This window comes from Salminus brasiliensis, chromosome 25 (assembly GCF_030463535.1).
Source record: "Salminus brasiliensis chromosome 25, fSalBra1.hap2, whole genome shotgun sequence".
Classification (NCBI taxonomy): Eukaryota; Metazoa; Chordata; class Actinopteri; order Characiformes; family Bryconidae; genus Salminus; species Salminus brasiliensis.
This window is the reverse complement of record NC_132902.1, coordinates 14,634,545-14,654,727: the sequence shown is the minus strand read 5'-3', so window position 1 is coordinate 14,654,727 and position 20,183 is coordinate 14,634,545. Positions and strand designations below refer to the sequence as shown.

Below are 20,183 nucleotides of genomic sequence, written 5' to 3'. Positions count from 1 at the left end.
AACTGCCTGGTGATGGAATGACAAAAATGTTTGTGTGCTTAGGGTGTTTTCTGCTGCTGGCACACTTTAGATTAGCAGTCTACTATGGGCCTGACTCGGCCTGTTATTGTCAGTAATTGTCTGGGCAATTTGTATCAAGGTTGAGGCCTTGTGTAGACCCAGGCTAACTGTGCTAAGTGTAGCCTACACACCAGGTCCCTGCAGACCTCTTCCATGCGACAGAAAGCTAGAAAAACAGGTCAAACACACTGGCCTAATGAAGACAGATGACTGTGGAGAGCTGTGCTGCTACATGTGTTGGAGAAGATGCTTGGCCAGTGGGGTGTTTTTCTGGAGCCTGTGTATTCCCATTTATTTTAGTGCTGCACATTTTCCCATTTGGCTTTAAGCTGAGGCTGAGGCTCACATGTTTCACTAGTTTCAGTGTAAAACTGTGGCTAAAACTACAGTACATTCTCGCAAAAACATCCCGAAGAAAGGTGATGACTTGTGATTATGTGATTGAGACGTACAATTAGTGCATAAATTCACATTGTCAGTTGAATGATGTGCAAAGTGTGACATGGTATTTTGACAGGACAGAAAAACAACAAAAGTGGCTCTGCATTATGGGTTCTACACACTGATATGTGGTATTTCCTTCATAATTCTTGATCTACCCTATAACCTGCATTAAAGTACATGGTATTTTCCTGTATTCCTGTTAAAGTCATCATTTCATCTGCCATTTGGAAAGATGGAAGAAAGGACTGTTTCATCTTTAAATGTTAAACATTAAATGTTAAAATAGAGGCCTGTTACTTGGAATGGAGATGATTGACGTGCACATTAGTGGTGACTGCATACTTGCCTGATTTTTTTTCCCTCAGGAAACCACCATGTAAAAAGGAACGTTTCCACATTTGCTTGTTGTTTTAGTGTCAGATTCTAAAATAATAAAAAAAAATCCCCATAAAAGTGTTTTTCCTTTCCATAATAACTGCTTTGCTCCTTAAACTGAGTTCCTTCCACCCCGTCACGAAATGAAGTCCCCTAAAAACATGGCACAATTTCAGTAATTCTTTGTTCTGTCATATTTTGCATTTCCTTTAATCTCCCTGCCGTCTCCCTGCATTCGGGAGAGGAATCATTTTCCAGTGCAACTGAACGAATCCTTTAGTGTGCCTTTGTTCACGAGCTCTCTAAAATGTCACCATAATGACGAGAAATGAATGGCGAAGATTAGGCATTGTAATTTCCCCCAACGCTGCTATCATAATCTCACTGTTCTTTTGAAATGGAAAATGTTTAAGATGACAGTTCAGGTGTAAATGTGGGGGGGATAAATGAACAAGGTACTCAGAACAGATTGCTCTTGTCAGCAAGAAGAAACAAACCTTTTGGAGACGTGGAGCTGTCAAGCTGCTCTGCTTTAAAAGCTTATTTTGCTACAAGGTTGTCAGTTAAATGTGAATAGGGAGTAATTGATATACGTTTGATACGGGAACATGATGCCGCTGAATAGCTACACCTGTCTTTCTGCTCATAAATCCTGTGCTCATTAGTTGCTTAACATGTGAAATCGGAAACTAAATGGGTCTCTTTGGTAACAGGTGAATAAGAACCATTGATGATGTGTGTGTACCAGGTTGATACTTTAGCCAGATAGAACAGCAAAAAAAAAAAAGGTCATAAACGTTGCGTCAAACGCAAACCAAACATGCACGTCCTCGCAGTCCCGTAATTTACGCTAATTAGCTTCAGTCACACTGTTAATCTTCCACCGACCTGTTGATCGCTTCGTTTCTCGACACATTTCTGGAGGGCGGCCACAGCAGCATTTTCAGCAAGGCCCTTTTGTCAGGAGCGCCAAGCTACACAGCCACAAATTGGAATGTGGCACAGGCCCGGGAAGGCAGCCAAGATTTAAATTAGACAATAACCTTTGCCCCCTCCCCCCCAGTTTCCTCTCCGCAGCTGTAGGCCGATCCATTTGTTTAATACACTGAAGCCCTGGCAGAATAATGGACTGATATATGATTCAGCTCTTAGCAGTTTGTGTTTCACGGATTTATAGAGACTGAACAACTGGCTGGCGATGTAGCGGCCGTAGTCTTATCGAAAGGGCAATAAATGGGAACAGGGCAGCCGGGAGTGGGCAAACTGTCCTGCAGCGTTGTTTTCGTAAGTGCGGCAAACGCGCGGCAGAGGCTTGTGTGCAGCGGAAAGAAAATGGAAAATAGTGTTGGCTAACATCAAGGAGAAACAGGGTTTTTACTGTTGAATGGGCATATCAAAGTAGCAGTGCATAAAATGGCTTTCAGAAGAGAGCCTCCAAAAATGCACAAACTACACGCGTAATGCTTTTTGAGGATGAGCGATTCCTGTTTGAAAATGGTCTCTTTTGAAGTGTTTTGAAGGCCGCTGTTCTGACACAGCTATATTCACTCACATTTATGCGTGAGCTTGCTTGTGCACATGTGTGAGCACATTTCTAATAGATGTGAGCTTGCTTCTGGGTGCCTGTGTTGGCAGGCTGATATGTGTAAACTTGTCTGTCATCGCTCTTGGAACAAAAACACATATAATTTGAAAATGCCAACTGTCCTTTACAAAGTGCAGTGTGTGTCAAGATTTCAGGACGAATAGACCAATAGAAATGCTCCAGAGAGACTTGGAATAACATGTTTACAAGGTTGTTCCAACAGCGATTGTATGCCTGTGTATATTACGCTTAACCACGTGAAATGCCAGTTGATACCTCTTAAGAAGAAAGCCAGAGCCAGTGACTTAAATACAGAACCTATATAAGAATAGACACTTCACAAGACTTATTAAGCTTTTATAGTTACTGCCATCTATAGGCAGTGAGCTGGCACTTCATCTACATTGACAGAGGTAAATATCGAACCAGACGTTTAAAGTATTATTGCAAGTTTGTGAAAACAGCACTGCTGTAGAATCAGCAGTGTGTTTGCAGGGTCTACCTCTAAACCCCTTTATGGCTATGGGCCAATAGCTCTACACTCCAAGTTCAGGGATAGAGAAGAGTTTGAGCTCTCTATAAGAATAAGCAGAAGAAAGCTGGACTGCGTTGAGTTGTGACTGCTGTGGGAGAGGGAGAGCAGAAGGAGGTAATGGGGGGGGTTCTCATTAATTGGAGGTGTTTAGACATGACAAAATGGCCTCGCTGCTAGGAACAGGTCTATTACACCACGGTAACAGATGCCGGGCCAGTGGGTGGCAGCTGATGTCATCAAACTCATTTCGGTTCGGCACTTCTGCCAGCTTCTTGGTCACACAATTTTGCTTCACCAGAATGTACTGCGAGGCTTAAGGCTTTCTGCTGAGTTGGATGGAGTTTTAGATTGTGTATGCTCATTTGTGGCTCTCAGATTTCTTGTTTCCTTAGATTTTGCTGATTGGAAGTCTCCTGAAATCTCAGAGGTTTAAACTGCAGCTTTGTTTGTCCCTACAGACATCTGCAGTACTTTGATGTCAGAATCAGATTCAGAATCACTTTGATGTGACAGCGAATGGGGGTTGGCTTCAAAATTTTGCTCGCTTCAGAGACGTACCTGAGAAGCACAGTAGGAATGCTTAACCAAACCTTGACTTCCACAGAACCCATTTCTGTTCAACCCTGTCTCAATGTAAAAATCAGCTACAGGTGTGTGGGTGAATCACTAAATAATAAATAAAGGTGTATAGCTGCACGACTGTTGTAATCCATATGAAACGAAGAGAATTACAGCTTAGGTTGATAGATAGAAATCAGCCTGAAGTGGGCTATAGCACTAATGAATGCATACTCTCATTCCCATTTCCATGGGTGTGCAGGAGGTTTAGGGACAACATAAGCAATTATTGGCAGATGAAGATGGAAAGTAATTTGTCTTAAAATATTAAAATCAGTCAGAAACAATAAGTAATGCGATGTGAGCCATGTGTAAGGTGAGACAAGTTCCCATACATAATGTTTGCTGGTAGGGCTGCACGACATTGGGATAAAGTGACATTGTGATATTTTGATATTCAGCTATATTTATATTGCAAAAACAAAGATTATTACTCACATTTCTCCAGAAGTTAGTGATCAGACACACTAATTACAGGCTCTGTAATGAAATCTGCTGTTGATTAATGTTATTTAATATCCACAATATCCACAATATGCTCACTTATCATGAGAACAAAATGTATAATTTTGATAAATATCAACATATTGCCCAGACCTAGTTAACATTAACATATTGGCAATTAATACATGCTACAAAAAAATGTAACTAACTGTTAAACTAACTGTTCTGCACATTTTGTAGTTTTGGCATTTTGTATTTGTATTTGGTCTGGAGGTCTTTCACTTACAGGACTTTGTAATCATATATGTTGTTGCTAATTTTTTTGGCGAACCATGGCTTTCTATAATACAGTCAGCCAACTTCTTGCTTATTAGATTTAGCTGCCAGGGGATGGCTGTTTGAATGGGATGATTTCAGACTGTAAAGCAGAAATTCACCTCCGTCTGATTAAACAAGCAGAACACATGCAACACAGGCAACAAAAAAAAGGCAGGCACAGTTTTCATTACCTGAACAGGAATGGCTACCTTTTTTATTACCTGGAGTCAGTTTCATGTCACGCCTATGCCAGGAGTTGGACAAAAGACCAGATCCAATTTCACTGCAGACTCTCCAGTTACCTAAGCTCACTTAAGCAAATGTGTCGCACACCTGATGCCTAAATTAGTTTCGAAAAGAGCTATGTGTAACTCAGGAGGCTTACAGCTGAGGGCGAGAGGTTAAAACCAATGAAGTTGCTTTTGAGAAGTTTACTCTGGTCCACCATCAAGCTATTATGCCACCATGTTACCACAGTCACTGCAAGGCCCTTAAGTGCTGCTATCACATGTACTTCAATCTGCCTTAAGTACTGAACACAGATATAGAGCATGTACTGTAATAGGTATCTAGTGACTCATGATAAAAAAATCGAAGAGAACTGAGCGACTTTTAATTGGCCTGTCAAGGGTTAAAGTGGCCCCTTTGTGAATAGAAACAGCTCAGACGAAATGCACAATGCAGAGAGAGAGAGAGAGAGAGAGAGCGAGAGCGAGAGCGAGAGAGAGAGAGAGAGAGAGAGGGGATTGGAACAGCCTTTGAATGAAACTGTCAACTGCTGAATCCAGGTTTATGATAACATCAGCTTTTTGCTTGTCACAGTCTCTCTCTCTCTCTCTCTCTCTCTCTCTCTATCTATTTATCAATCAATCTATCTGTTTGCCTCTTTCTATTTTTCTATCTTTCTACTTATGTCTTTTCTGGGTAATATTTAGTTTTTTATCTGTAAGGTTGGTTTTAAAAGAAAGAGAGAGATGTTAAAGGAGAGAGCCTGGCTCTAATGTGCAGTCTCTCTCAGACAGGCTGTAGTCTCTTGCTGGGTTTAAGGCTGGTGTGTAATGATTTGAGCTCTAAACTGAGTTTTAGCAATCGATTCCTCTTGCGGATCAAAACAACCTAGCTTTAGCTCTCCGCGTGGCCCTGCTGGACCAAAGAGCAAGCTTACAAATGTACTTCTGTGATAGTGTGCATGTGTGTGAGTGTGTGTTTATGTTTGCGTGTGTCTGTGTGAGTGTGTGTGTGTCTGTGTGTGTGTGTGTGTGTGTGTGTGTGTGTGCACTCTTTGGGAGACTGCCTGCTGCTTTTGAATAGCCCCTGTGATCTGTTATGGCCAGCTGCACATGCTCTGTGCTGTATTGGTTTGTAAATGAGAGTACATTTAGTGTAGAGAAACCTCAGAAATCAAAGACAACCCCCACTGAGCCTCTCCTTACCCACAATGCATCTGTGCGTACCTCCGCCTCTCCACGCCGACCAATGAGAGGCCTCGAGCTGGCAGGCTGCCAAATCTTAAAGAAGATAATAAAACAAATGGTTGAGTGAGTGAGCGTGCCAGGCAGTGAGTGAGTGAATGAACGAGTGAATATGTGAGTGTGTGAATGAGTTACCGGGCAGTAAGCAAGTGTGTTACAGCTGTAACCTTTATTTCTTAAAGAATGATTAGAAAATGAACCACCACTAGACCACTGGTATAGATTTAAGCCTTTAGCACTGTCCTGTAATCTGAAACTGGTGATTTAGCTGCATCAGTTGTGCAACAGTATAATCGATTGTAATAAAATTTGTATTAATATACTAATATAAGCTAGTTAAAAGCTGTTAAGTCATTTATTAGCAAAAAAAGACATTTTTGTTGTATAAACATTCAGTTTGTATGTTTCTCACTGCCGTTGTACTTTAACTAACTGAATGTAAAACGGTATTACCAGTACCACTCTCAGTACCAGTCTCTTCTGAGGGTCTCAGAGGGTCACATTTCCCTTAAACCATCACTTAGTTATAAAGCTTATAAAGTTAGAGTATAGATTTTGCTATGTCATGCCTTTGCACACTGTATATCCTGTTTATGTGGTTATTTTTTACTAGATCATAATTAAAATGATTGAGAAATAAATATTATATTTTCCTGTGCTAATTGAATCTTGCCTGAGTTACCTGAAAGTATTGTAGCACCAACATGGCTCTTAAATGGTAGATTGAGCATCACACTGACTCACACTGGTTTACTCTGGTAGTAAGAATATAAAAGATTAAGATATTAACACTAGTAGTATATCATCACAACAAAATGGAGCAAAACCTTCACCACTTTCAGTGGAAGTCAAAGCAAAAATCTTATATACAGTCATTTTAAGATTTTTGGACTTAATATCTAAATTTCTATTAATCAAAACATTTTCTAACACTTCTAGTAAAGTTACCCCAGGTATATTTGTTTCCAGTGTATTTGTGAAGAGACGCAAATAGTTGAATTGTAAAGGATTGAAATTTGAGTTCTCTCAGTCCTAAAGAAGCACCATCAAAATGAGTCCTACACCCTCACTGACCAGAGTTCAGCTCTGTCCCAGCTTAAAGTGAACAAGTTTCAGATTCATTGCATTTCAGTGCATTTCAGTGCAGTCTATTACACAAACATAAAAGCCATATCGCTTCTGTGATTTCCCCTTAGTCGGCCTGTAGTCATGCGCAACGCTCCTTTTCCATGCTCACCGATGGAATCACTGCAAGGGCGAGGGCAAAAAGGGTGCAATATTATCCATACCTGGGGGGTGCAAATAATTTGGCACGCTATAATAGACACCAAGCAGTTTATTTCCCTGTGGACACATGCGCATAAAAATATGCCTGCGCTAAGGTTATGAAAGCTTGTTCAGCCAAGGCATAAACAAGAAAATCAGATTGCTAGGGAACACAAAGCTGGACAATAACAGACACCCAAAAATATTATAGCCACTAATGCGGTCCTTATTATTCCTGTGCATGCTTACTGGTTTGTATCACAAGCTGTACTTTTTCGGCTCTGCAGGAGTGTCGTCAATATGGTCTAATCTTTAGAAGTCTGTGTCTAGAATTTAATGACATAAGGAGATGTAGTTACTTTGGACTTACATTATGTTGAAGACCACATATTGATTATTTAGTTGCAGTCAATATGGGTGGGATATACATAGTAGGCAGCAAGTGAACAGTCAGTTATTAATGTTGATGCTTTGGAAACAGGAAGAGTAGGAATAATCTGATTAAGAATCTGAGCGACTCTGACAAGGGCAACACTGTGATGGCTAGAAGAGTGGGTCAGAGCGTCCCAAAAACGGAAGGTCCCGTGGCATATTCCCAGTAGTGACAGGATTATGGGCACCGGTAGTTCATTGATGCAACCTTCAGAGGTCTTATAAAGTCTATGTTTGAAAAGCACAGGGCTAACCTAGACAGTTTTAGGCAAGTGGTTTTAATGTTATGGCTGACCAGTGTATCTGTGCAGCCATCTCAGAGGATGTGATTGGTTTGCTTGTTAGTTAGTTTAGGGGCGTGTCCTTACACTCGTTACTCTGCACTAACGAGCCACTCTCCATGCCCTTCTCGTCCAGTTAATTACAGAGGCCTCATTGTCTGATCTGACCCACTTCACTCTTTTTTTCTCTGTCATTCTCTCTCTCTGTCCCTCTCTCATCCCCCCTTATGGCTAATCTGCTTTGGCGTCCGGCTCAGTGTCACCCTGCTGTGAGCGCACTAGCATTTACACACTCTGTAAAAGTGTGAGAATAACACACTCTCCAGTCTGCTGACTTGTACCTCCTTACCCTCTGTTTCCCTCTTTGCACTTCTGCTAGTCGTCCTAGCTTTTTATATGTTCTCCTCGTCCCTTTTATCTCCTACTCTCTTCTGTAATAGTCAAGTGTAGTGGCATGGAGCCCGTCAGAAAATCGAACAGAATCACTTCTTGCTTTGAGCCAAGATATTCCCAAGAAAAGATGCCTCTTGTACTTGTTGTAATTGACATCCAAAAAACTGTTTGAACAACACTTAATGGATGTTTGTGAGGGCTATTAAAACAGCGGTCTCTCTGGTTAGGCCGATTCGGGGCGCAGTGGCTGATTTTGTATGCAGCAGTTAATATTCATGAGGTTTATGAAGTGCATGTGTGGGGAGTGGGGGGGTTGTGGGGGAGTGTGGGATGGGGTGAAGCTGAGGGATCCAAACACAGCATGTAATAACATCATAAATTGGGCTTAAATGTGTTTAAATATGTTCCTATGTACATGTGTGTGTATATATATATATATATATATATATATATATATATATATATATATATATATATATATATACTGTATGGACAAAAGTATTAGGACACCTGCTCTTGCTTTTGTTGGAGTAACTGTCTCTACTGTCTGGGGAAGGCTTTCTACTACATTGCTGTGAGGATTTGATCACAAGTTAGTTAGTTAGTGAGGTCAGGATGCAGGATGATCGCCACCCCACCCCATCCCCAACTCTATCCTAATAGTATTGGATGGAGCACCATCATTCCAGAGAACACAGTTCCACTGCTCTACAGCTCAGTGCTGGGGGGCTTTGTACCCCTCTACCTCACGTCTGGCATTAGGCATGGTGCCAATGGGTTCATATTTATCTGCTCCAGAGAGTCCTATTCTATTGGTAGTACTTCTCTACAGGGACTACGAGTAGATGAATGCATTAATTAGTAGGGGTGTCCACAAACATTTGGACATAAAGTGTATGTTTAAGAACCTGTATGTAATGAATAGCTATCTTAACCTCAGTAACTTTGTCCTGTAGGTTAGCCACTGTTGCTCTGTAGTTTTCCCACATTTGTCCTGAAAATATACAAAAACGAATACATACACACACGTGTACGCACATACACTCACACACAAGCACACACTACTTGCTGTGTTTGTGCTGCAGCTGCACTCCCATTAATGATGAAATGAGGCATGCACTTCCCACAATGCACTGTGTGAGCTCTCTCTCTCTCTCTCTCTCTCCATTGTGCATTTTTTGCTCTTCAATCTCACTTGCCCCTCCTGGGACTGCACACACACACATTCTCTTTCTCTCTCCCTTTCACACACACACACACACACACACACACACATTCAATCTCTCTTACTCTCTCACACACACACTATCTCTCCTCCCATCTCTGCATTGCTCTGGCTGCTTGGACAGGGACATGTCTGGACTTCCGCTTGGAAGTCTTAGAGAAGAGCCAGAACACTTCACTGATAACAGAACAGAGAGAGAGAGCGGGAGAGAGAGAGCGAGAGAGAGAGAGAGATGCAATAAGTGATTCAGTGAAAGAATGATGAAGAGGGTCATTCATTCTCTTTTCTGTTTTGGACAGATGTTCAGCTGATTGTTGAGGGTGATTCTGTGTGTGTGTGTGTGTGTGTGTGTGTGTGTGTGTGTGTGTGTGTATTTCATCCTTTTTCCACAGTGCTGTGTTAGGTGAGAGCTCGGCCTGATCAGCCAAAGCCACCTGCTCTACCAGATGCTCTGAAGCACGTGTGTGCACTCACTTGTGTGTTTTTCTACAGATTGCTGTAGCATTTTGACATTAACATTTAAGCTCACACACACACGCACACACACATATACACACACACACACTTGCTCTCTCCCTCTCGCTCTCTCTCCAGGGCATAGACTAATTAATGGATACCATTCGCAGTTGATTAGCTACAGTTCCTTCGGTAATTACATTCGCATACTAACCACTCAGAAGAAAAGGGGCCTATAACAAAGCAGCAGGAAAAAAATAAATGAATGCTCTTCTGTTTTCCCTCTGATCTTAATTTGTTTCTGCTATTGTTTGTCCTCCACAAAAAAGAAAGCACATGTCCCGATTCTACTGCTGCCTGTGCGTACACAGGAGTGAGTTTATATTAAACACATGAAGACATGCTGAGGAAACTCTGAATAGTGCCTAGAAGCTCATGTGTAGATGTTTTGTGTGTGTGTGTGTGTGTGTCTTGGCTGGGTCCCTGAGGGGCCCACTGTTCTGGCCCCTCCAGCTGCTGCCCCTTAATTCTTTATGATGCTGTTGCATTGTTCTTACCTGTCAGTGTGTGATGGCCTCTGTACTGGTATAAAAAGGAGAAGAAGATTTCCTAACAAGTGTAGATGAACACGGGCAATAAATCTTAACACTTCGCCCTCATGAGATTAATTATCACACCTGGCACTCGCAAGCCATTTCGACATGCTGCATTTATGTCAGGTAATTTGATCAAGTGTAAATGTTTTTACAATGCTTTGTTCCACCTCTAGTGTGTAGTTTTCTTCTCTTTTTTGGGACGCGTTAACATTGTTTGTGAGAGACACAATAAGCAGTCAGAGTAAATGGAGTGCTTTAACCAATAAAAGCTTACAAATAAAAATCCTACCACTAGCTCAGGTTGTGCTGCGTTCGAACTAAACAAGGGCGGCAATCACTGCGTTCTTAGTAAGTGATAAACAAGTCATTAAATTCTACATGGTTTGTTGCACTTGCCCTCTAACACTTTGGCTACAAGGGCTGTGACAACTGATTAAAGAACTGTTGCAAAATTGCCCTTTCATTGTGCTACGAAAAATCTCTGTATTTCTTGGGATATGCAGAATTATATATATATATATATATATATATATATATATATATATATATATATATATATATAGAGAGAGAGAGAGAGAGAGAGTTGAGGATGCATTTATCAAACTCCAGTATAATCTGAATCACTGATGGTCGGTGTACTGGGCAAGCCCACCACACTACATCAGTATGAGCACATGGTGCCAGACTCTTATTGCTACATTTACTTACCTGTGTAACATGATTCAGAAATAAGTTGCTCTGAATAAGAACATCAGCACAGGCAGATTTATAAATGGTAGTACAGTAGTAGATACTGGCATCAAACCACAATTCCCACGTCAGTACATCCTTACAGTTTTCCCTATACTTCAAATGTAGTCGATAAGGTGTGTTTAGTCTTTTGTTTTGCACTGGAGCTACAAGCTAATGTAGCTAATGTAGCTAACAAGCAGTGAAAGTCTCTAGTACCCAGTAGCTTGCAGCAACCATGCAAAAACTGAAGAGGCACAATTCTCTTCTTATTTTTCTCCACTGCTAAACCTCAGTCTAGCACACCCAGTGCGTTTTTCACTAGCAAGTTCACAGTGCCAGGTTTGCATCGTCTCCCTGGGTTACTGAACATTAATAACATGCCTGTGCATTTCAGCTCCCTTCTTTTGTGATGCAAACCAGGCTGTGTTTCCTGAATACAGACCAGTACTGAAGAGTGGATTAGATCAACCCCTCACACCTCCCTCTGCATACGAGAGGGGAGAACTGTGTGTATGTATGTGTGTATGTGTGTGTGTGTGTGTAAGAGAGTGAGAGAGAGACTTTATACTAATAATGCATGGAAAGCCTCATAACATTTACAGAAGGCTTGTTGTTTTCTGCTGTGCTGCTATTTTACTGGTCAACAAAGCCTGCTGTACATCTCTAAGGGGAGAAATCACTGTTTAACTTGGAGTGTGAATGATGTAAAATGACTGTCTAACACTCTTTACTCTTGTGTTTCCGTTGCAGTTCGGGAACAACAACAACTACATGAACATGGCTGATGCAAACGGCTCTCTGCTTGCAGGAGGAGATGTAAGTAGCTCACTGCTGCACCACCAACACTGAGAAAGAGCTCATTATCTGGCACTGTAGAAAGCTGTGTTAAGCATTGGCAGGTCAAGCTTTGTTAACTCCAAAACAAGAACAGTATTTGCAATCCTCTTCAGATGTAATATTGTTTTGTCTCATTAGCCGACGATTATTTTTAATGATAATTGCCATCTTTACATAGTGTACAGCTTCCAGAGAATCTTTCCTTTGGGCTGTTTTGGCAGACTGAACACTCAAAGCCCCGTGGCAGTGTTTTAGGGTTGAATTTACAGTACGGTTTTGTATTCACTAAGTGGTTCTTCCCACTTGTACAGTAGTTATGACAAAAACTCTCAGTGGCTGTCCAGCCTCTGTCCCAGCCTCTGCAGTGAACTTTGCCTCTCCAAAAGAGCAAGACAGTTTACATTTTACAGTGTCATCTTTGCCCAAATACTTTGAACAGTCAAGGTTGTGTTTAGTAGTTAATGGGGCATTTTTTATTGACTGTTGCCTCCAAAAAATGCCCTTTGAGCTGTTTCTCTCATTCGTCTATGCAAAGCTTTTTAAATTACTTAACTTAAAAATTACATTGGTACTTTGCAAACTACAATACTGTACTCCTTCATCATACTTATTGTGTTGGAATGCAGTGTTTTGTTTTGTCCAAACGTAAGCCTGTATTAATTTAGCAAAAAGTTGATCGCTGGCATTGTCCGTCCACAGAATATCGCTTCTGCAGTATAGTGGAACAGGTGGTCAGATTTTGGTGGTTTGTTCCCCTACCCCTCTTGCTCAGTGTTTTTATAAGACTTCAAGACTCTTTCACCTTGGCCACTTGTTTGAGGGTTCTTTAGCCTTTGCACCAATTCTTATAGAACACTTACTCTTTGGGAGAGTAGCAGTGGTGCTGAATGTCTTTCATTTCTCTGATATCTGTCCGAAAATGAACTGACAGAGGCCTAACCCTTTTCAGGCTTATGATCTTGTGAGCTTATCTCTAGTATGATCTTGAAGTCTTGAAAAACACTAAGCAAGAGTGGTAGGGGAACAAACCACTGATCTCCAAAAAAATAAAAAAAATCTGACCACCTGGATGTTCCACTATGAGCTTATGAGCTTATGAACTTTTTCGTTTGAGCCTCATATCTGCTCATATTGCACTTGAAGTCCACTGGGCTGTAATGCACTTGAACAGAACTCTGCTGTGAGAAGCAGCAACTGTATATAAGGCAGGTCAAACCGATGCTTTTTTTAGAAGCAACTGATATCGGTATGACTCCACTATCATTGTACATGTCTATTACACCAGTAATATATATATATATATATATATATATACAAATATCTAGAGACTGCCACAAGCTGAAAGGTGTGACGCATTATTATTCTCACTCCCAGAACTGTAAAAAGCCCTGAGAACATAGTATTGAAAGCGACAGCTCTCATTTGCCACCAACTCAAACCTGCACCGGACAGAAAGCAGACACACGGGACTTGCTTTCTAAACCAGTGATATGACTGTTGATCCTGCATTAGTCTTGGCTGATGTGACACAGGCTTTATTTGAGAGAGGGCTCTGTGCCGTGAGTGCAGGTAAGACGGAATCTAAACTAGATGTACGGACAGTCTGAGGTGGAGTAAACAACAGATGGTTGATATGTTCAGGCTGCAGGCTCCTAACTGATTCAGGTGATGTTGTGGAAGCTTAAGATGCAAAAAAACTGTTTATATATTCATGTAGAGGCATAAAGGGAATAGGGAAGAGATGCAGACAGGCTTGCATAGAAATATCTTTTCATCTGCAAAAACAGAAAGGGATATAATCTCTCCTTATATTCTCCCAGTGTCTCTGATTTTTCAGATCTACACTCAGAGAGTTTAATACAGAAGAAAAGAAAAATAAAATAAAATCTTCCTAGACTTTCACAACCGTCTCTCTTTTTTTCTCCAGTCTTTTTTTCCCTCTCTTCTCGCCCTGCCTCCCTCTCTCACTCAGACTGTCACAGAGAGGCTGCCAATGTAACTGAAATACATGTATCATAAATTCTGCCCCTCCGTGACTCTGGCTTGCTTCAGTAACACTATGTGATTGCACTGTGAGATGAGAGACTGCACTGGTTTTATAGCTTTGAGCTTGAGTAACTGTTTCTCATGTATAACACAATCTCTGCTCTCTCTAACACACTGAAACACACTCCATACTACAGTCCCCTAGCCTCTTCCATCAGGTTCTCGCTGCGTTTCTGTCGCATTGGAATTGGAGGACACCTCCATCATCCAAGAACAATACCGCTTCAACCCAGATTGTGTTTGTGTGTGAAGTGGCAGACTTGGATCTAAATTAGAAAAAAAGATGAAGCCAAGAATATTGAACAGTATTGTCCATATTGGCATATTAAAGGAAGGCTACAAATATAAAAATATACATTATTTTCTCTAGTTTTGCACTGGAGCTACGAAGCTGGTGCAGTATATGTACACTCAAACTGCACATATGCTAATCATCTTAAGTTTTTAAGTCATCTCAAATTGACTTGATTATATTGTTTCTGGCAGTGCCACACTGCTAAGAACCAAACATGTTTGGGCTGATATAGTACGTTTGGAGAGATTGTGTAAACATGATTTTTTTGCCAAACTGTTCCTTTAAACTGTGGACGGGTTGGCTGTTAGAAGAGCATTTTCCATGCCAAGCTGTCTTGCGATGCTCGTAGCTGGGGAAAGCCCAGCTGTGAGGCCCCTGTAGCAGCAGCGGGGGCCGCTAGCCTAGTAGTTCTATCTTCATTTCCATTTTATCAAAAGGAACAACTGTTCCCCCCTCCGCGCTGCAGATGTCACACTGCTGCAGGACAACCAGTGTGGAATTAAAAGAAGCAGAAGTGCTGAAATATATTTAAGCGGGTGTGCGCATTGTTTCCCGTAACCTGACCTGAAGAGACGTTAAGAAGACTTGGCTCTTCTGTGTGGTGTAATTGGACAGTGTGATGGGTTTTTGGTGTGCCCAAAAGCTTCGTTAATCTACTTAAAGTGTCAACAGAGAGAAAGCGAGAGAGACTTGGAGGTGGGGCGTTCCTGCTGGATCCAGCATTAGCCAACTAAATTGTTCTTCTCGTACAGAAATAAACAGCCCACATGCATGTCACAGTCATAGACTTTGCATGCACACTGCTGCTATTTGCCTATATCGCTCTCCTTTTGTTTCAGGAGATGACGGTGATAATGAGAAGCGGGTGACGTCTGTGCTGTAGAAAACGGCTCTCCTAGTCATAATATGCCATTTAAAATTAGCTTCAAATTGGTTTACGGTTTCAGCTCAGGGGTTGGGGCCACAATCTAGACACAGATAAGTGGCGTCGTTAGGAATGTGAACTCAATGTACACATTTCAGTTTCTGTAAGGCTTTTGGAAATTGAGTCAGAGTTTGTATACATTCCTTAAGTATATGTGCACATATACGTATAATACACATTACAGATGGCACCGATCTGATACAAATACATACATATCAGAGTACTACTTGGAAACAGTGCTGAATCAGAGGTCATAGAGAAAGAATAAACCTGTAGGTTTTTTACTAACATAATACAGCACCATATTTACTGAAATATACAGCACCATATAACGTGAAGTAGATCATGTGATAACAACCACACGTACTGTAACGTAGGAACAAGATTATGCAATTACAGTTTTATGAAAATTTGTGTTTGTAATGTTGTTGGCTGGAGATGGACTGATCGACGTTTTTGGGGCGATGCCATTTACCCATTGCCTTTGTGTGAGTTCGATTGATCGAGGGCGGGGCAGGATGCTACATATATACAAATAATTGATCATTATTAGGCTCAATCATTACTCAAGGTTTTGGCATCATAATGCCAAGTGTGGTGTCATACCATCACTAATATCGTTTTGCAATTGAAGGATAATAATACCCTGCTCTTACGGTTGCGTACACGTTAAGGACTGCTGTTTCTTCCGTATTGACACTAACACAGTTCCATTTGGTCCCATTTGGCAGTATCCTCTATCACCCCCAATCAAATTACCCACATGAAACAGCTCATAAATATGTTGAGATGGATTTCATGTAGACCAGATTTGCAAGACTCTTACCACCATGTTGTCATTCGAGGAGCACAGAGCTCTCTGCTTTCCTGACATTGGGCGCTCGGTTCCATCGATCCAGTCAGAGACTGTATGCTGTAATTGCAACACACAGCCTTTCTGACAAGTGCTGGTTATTGCTCTTCTCAATTAGATTACCAGGTTTATGGTTTATGGAGAGACTCTGGATATTGCTTTGCGATCTCTGCATTTCTGAGCCCCAGTACATTGATTGCATGGATGGATGAACCTACCTGATTAGATTTCGTTTTGTACCTTCAATTTTAGACACTGTGCTATTTCAGTGTAATTATAAAGTACATGCATTAAATACATGCTTACAATAATGATGTACACGTACATGCCTGTATTCTCACTGTCAGACTTTAATCACGTTCTAATCATAATAGATTGTCTCTTCTTTGTGCAAACACAGATGTATAAATCCATTTGAAGGTGGTTGATACGCCATTTGTGTAATATTACAATACCAATTTTTCATTTAATGCGTTAATATATAAAAATATTAAATTTTTGACCTCTGATAAGTCTGAATGGACAGAAAGAACCAGTGGTGGCACATTTACAGTACAAATAATTTTCACACTGCAATTAAAGCCAATTAACCAGACGTGTGTCTCTTGTTAGAATGAAACAAGAAGATGTTGAGTATTAACTGTCCAGTAAACCTGCTGGTGAAACCCACTCCGTAGTGACTAAACAGAGAATGGCTATAAGGTTGCTAGGTGGTTGCTATGGTATCCAAGGTGATTATTGTGGTTAAGTGGTTGCTGTGGTTACAATGGTGCCTCAGGTAGTTGCTCAGGTGTTACTAAGTGGTTGCTTTTGCTAGTGATAAACCTTTGCACCCCATTTATTCTGAAGGGAAAACTGGAAATCTGAATCCCACAAACATACTGGAGTTGGAACGCTGTCCATATCTCAGTAACTGAGGACGAGTATTGATGAGTTAAAGGCAGGTGTGTATTGTGTTGTGCTATACCGCTATTCTTCAGACCCCTCCTCCCTTACAGTACAGTTCAGTACAGTTCAGTCTGCTGATCTGATCTGCATTCAAAACATGTTGAGCAGAAGTTCTGCTGCTTTACTGTCAGACAGACCGTTAGAGCAAAGACTGAGATCAAATCAAATCTAGCTCAAAGCAAGGTCACTTACAGAGACGGAGAGAGTGACCCAGCACAGTGATCTTATTTATTTCTACACATACACACACACACACTTATACACACACACACACACACAGCTGTAATGTACAGTAAGAAGTGAGTTCCAGAAAACAATCCCAGTCTGGCACCTCTTCCCAGCACAACACACTGACACACTGGTACTGACAGCTGACAACTCCCAACACCAGACATGCCCCCACTGCACGTCTCAATTCACATTTATACACAAACACACACACACACACACACACACACACACACACACACACACACACAAACCCACACTGTCTCCTGCAGCAGATGTTAATTTGGATCATCGTTAGCAATGGGACAATGGGAACAACCACAGTCATTGTAGATAACAGTCTCTCTTCTCTCTTTCTTTTCCTCTCTGTTTCCCGCTCTCTCTTTCGCTCTCTCTCTCTCTGAGACCTTTTTACCCACCCACCCCCAGCCTGTGCTTTGTTATTCCTAAAGGTCATGGCCATGTTTGTGTTTTCACTCCGCAACAACAACAAAAAAAATAACACGAAAGAGACGCAACGTGTGGTCTTTGGAAGTTGCATCAGACGCTTTGCTTAGCTTTGTGTTTTAGAGATATTTAGGTCAGGGGGCACTGCTCTCTCTCTCTCTCTTTCTCTCTCTCTCTCTCTCTCTCCCTCTCTCTCTCCCTCTCTTATTGTTATTGTAAAAACATGCTGGCAGTGCAGGTCTTATTCACAGAGAAAGGTCATGGGGCAAAGTAAAAGAATACCCCCATTTCCACTCTCTCTCTCTCTCTCTTCATCTTTTTTCTCATTTCCTTTGTCCCCTTCTCTCCTCCTTTTTCCCCTTCTGCCCCATTTTCCAGTATGACAATCTCCTTTCTTTCTCGCTCTCTCCCCCTCACTCTCTCTCTGTCCCTTTTGCCCTTTCTGATTTCTTTCTTTCTGTCTTTTTGGACTCTCCAATCCAGTCCTCTGATCACTTGCATGTCTTCACACTCCTCCTCTCCTGACTTTTGACATGCGTTTGTAAGACAGCCGTCTGTAGCGGCCCTGTTTTGATTAGAACACATGGAGGGAGTAATGAGCCCACCGCCGCTACGGCTGCAAGCCGAGTTGTGTGGATCTCTAAACAGTTCTGGCTGGAGGCGATGTTAATATGTTCTACATGCTGTAAGCCTCGGGCCTCAGCGCTGATGAATGCAGAGCTACTTCTGCACATGCTCTCAGCTGCAGGACCAGCAGTGAAAGTTAAACACTGGACTGAGGCCAAAGAAAAAGGGGAGGGAAAGAGAGAGGCAGAGACAGAATGAGAGAGAGAGAGAGAATATGGGTGGAGCATTTGAAATACTTGGTGCTGGAAGTCATCAGCGCTTGTCAAAGCATGGATAAATTAGTTTTAAGTGTTTGTGTAAATGTGTGTATTTTCTTCAGTACATGTATGCGTGCATATATATATGTGTGTGTGTGTGTGTGTGTGTGTGTGTGTGTGTGTGTGTGTGTGTGTGTGAGAGAGTGTGTGTGTGTGTGTGTGAGTGTGTGCCCTACAGCAAGCAAGAGAATCATTTATACTCTTTAATCAACAACTGTCAGCATAGTCCTGCCCTGTTAACCCTATAAGGTCCATATCTGCATAAGTGCTACAGATTTTAGTAAGGTCACATCTCATATCCATTAGTACTGAATAGTTTTTAAGGCTTTTTTACTTGTTTCTTGGCTGTTACAAGACAAAAAACTCCAAACAATCCAAACAATATGATGGCAGTAATAATGGTAATTGCATCTGCAGTGGAGCTAATAATCTAACAGTACTAATCAGTAGAGTTTTTGATGCTGATGAGGACCACTTGCCCTTTACAGAAGAGCATTTCTTTCTCAGTACATGATGTGTATGTATATTTTCTTTGTTTCTGACGCTAGCAAACATTACAAGTTACTGTCCTAATGTTACAGTAGGAAACATCTACCTACCGTCAGCTAGTGTAGTAAACATCTACCTACCATCAGCTAGAGTAATAAACATCTACCTACCATCAGCTAGAGTAGTAAACATCTACCTAACATCAGCTAGTGTAGGAAACATTTACCTAACATCAGCTAGGGTAGGAAACATTTACCTAACATTAGCTAGTGTTGGAAACATCTACCTAACATCAGCTAGTGTAGGAAACATTTACCTAACATTAGCTAGTGTAGGAAAAATTTACCTAACATCAGCTAGTGTAGGAAACATCTACCTACCATCAGCTAGTGTTGGAAACATCTACCTACCGTCAGCTAGAGTAGTAAACATCTACCTAACATCAGCTAGTGTAGGAAACATTTACCTAACATCAGCTAGTGTAGGAAACATCTACCTAACATCAGCTAGTGTAGGAAACATTTACCTAACATCAGCTAGAGTAGTAAACATTTACCTAACATCAGCTAGTGTAGGAAACATTTACCTAACATTAGCTAGAGTAGTAAACATTTACCTAACATCAGCTAGAGTAGTAAACATCTACCTAACATCAGCTAGAGTAGTAAACATCTACCTAACATCAGCTAGAGTAGTAAACATTTACCTAACATTAGCTAGAGTAGTAAACATCTACCTAACATCAGCTAGAGTAGTAAACATTTACCTAACATCAGCTAGATTAGTAAACATTTACCTAACATCAGCTAGAGTAGTAAACATCTACCTAACATCAGCTAGAGTAGTAAACATTTACCTAACATCAGCTAGAGTAGTAAACATTTACCTAACATTAGCTAGTGTAGGAAACATCTACGTACCATCAGCTAGAGTAGTAAACATCTACCTAACATTAGCTAGAGTAGTAAACATTTACCTAACATCAGCTAGAGTAGTAAA

General features: G+C 41.2%; 1 protein-coding gene across 1 annotated transcript in view; it reads left to right on the top strand.

Moving 5' to 3' along the window:
- The window catches only part of tox3 (TOX high mobility group box family member 3), a 59,974-nt gene that overhangs the window by 20,179 nt on the left and 19,612 nt on the right, over positions 1-20,183 (top strand). The window contains exon 2 of the mRNA XM_072671224.1: positions 11,983-12,048. Coding sequence (XP_072527325.1) covers positions 11,983-12,048 — 66 coding nt within the window. The remainder of the gene's footprint in view (positions 1-11,982; positions 12,049-20,183) is intronic.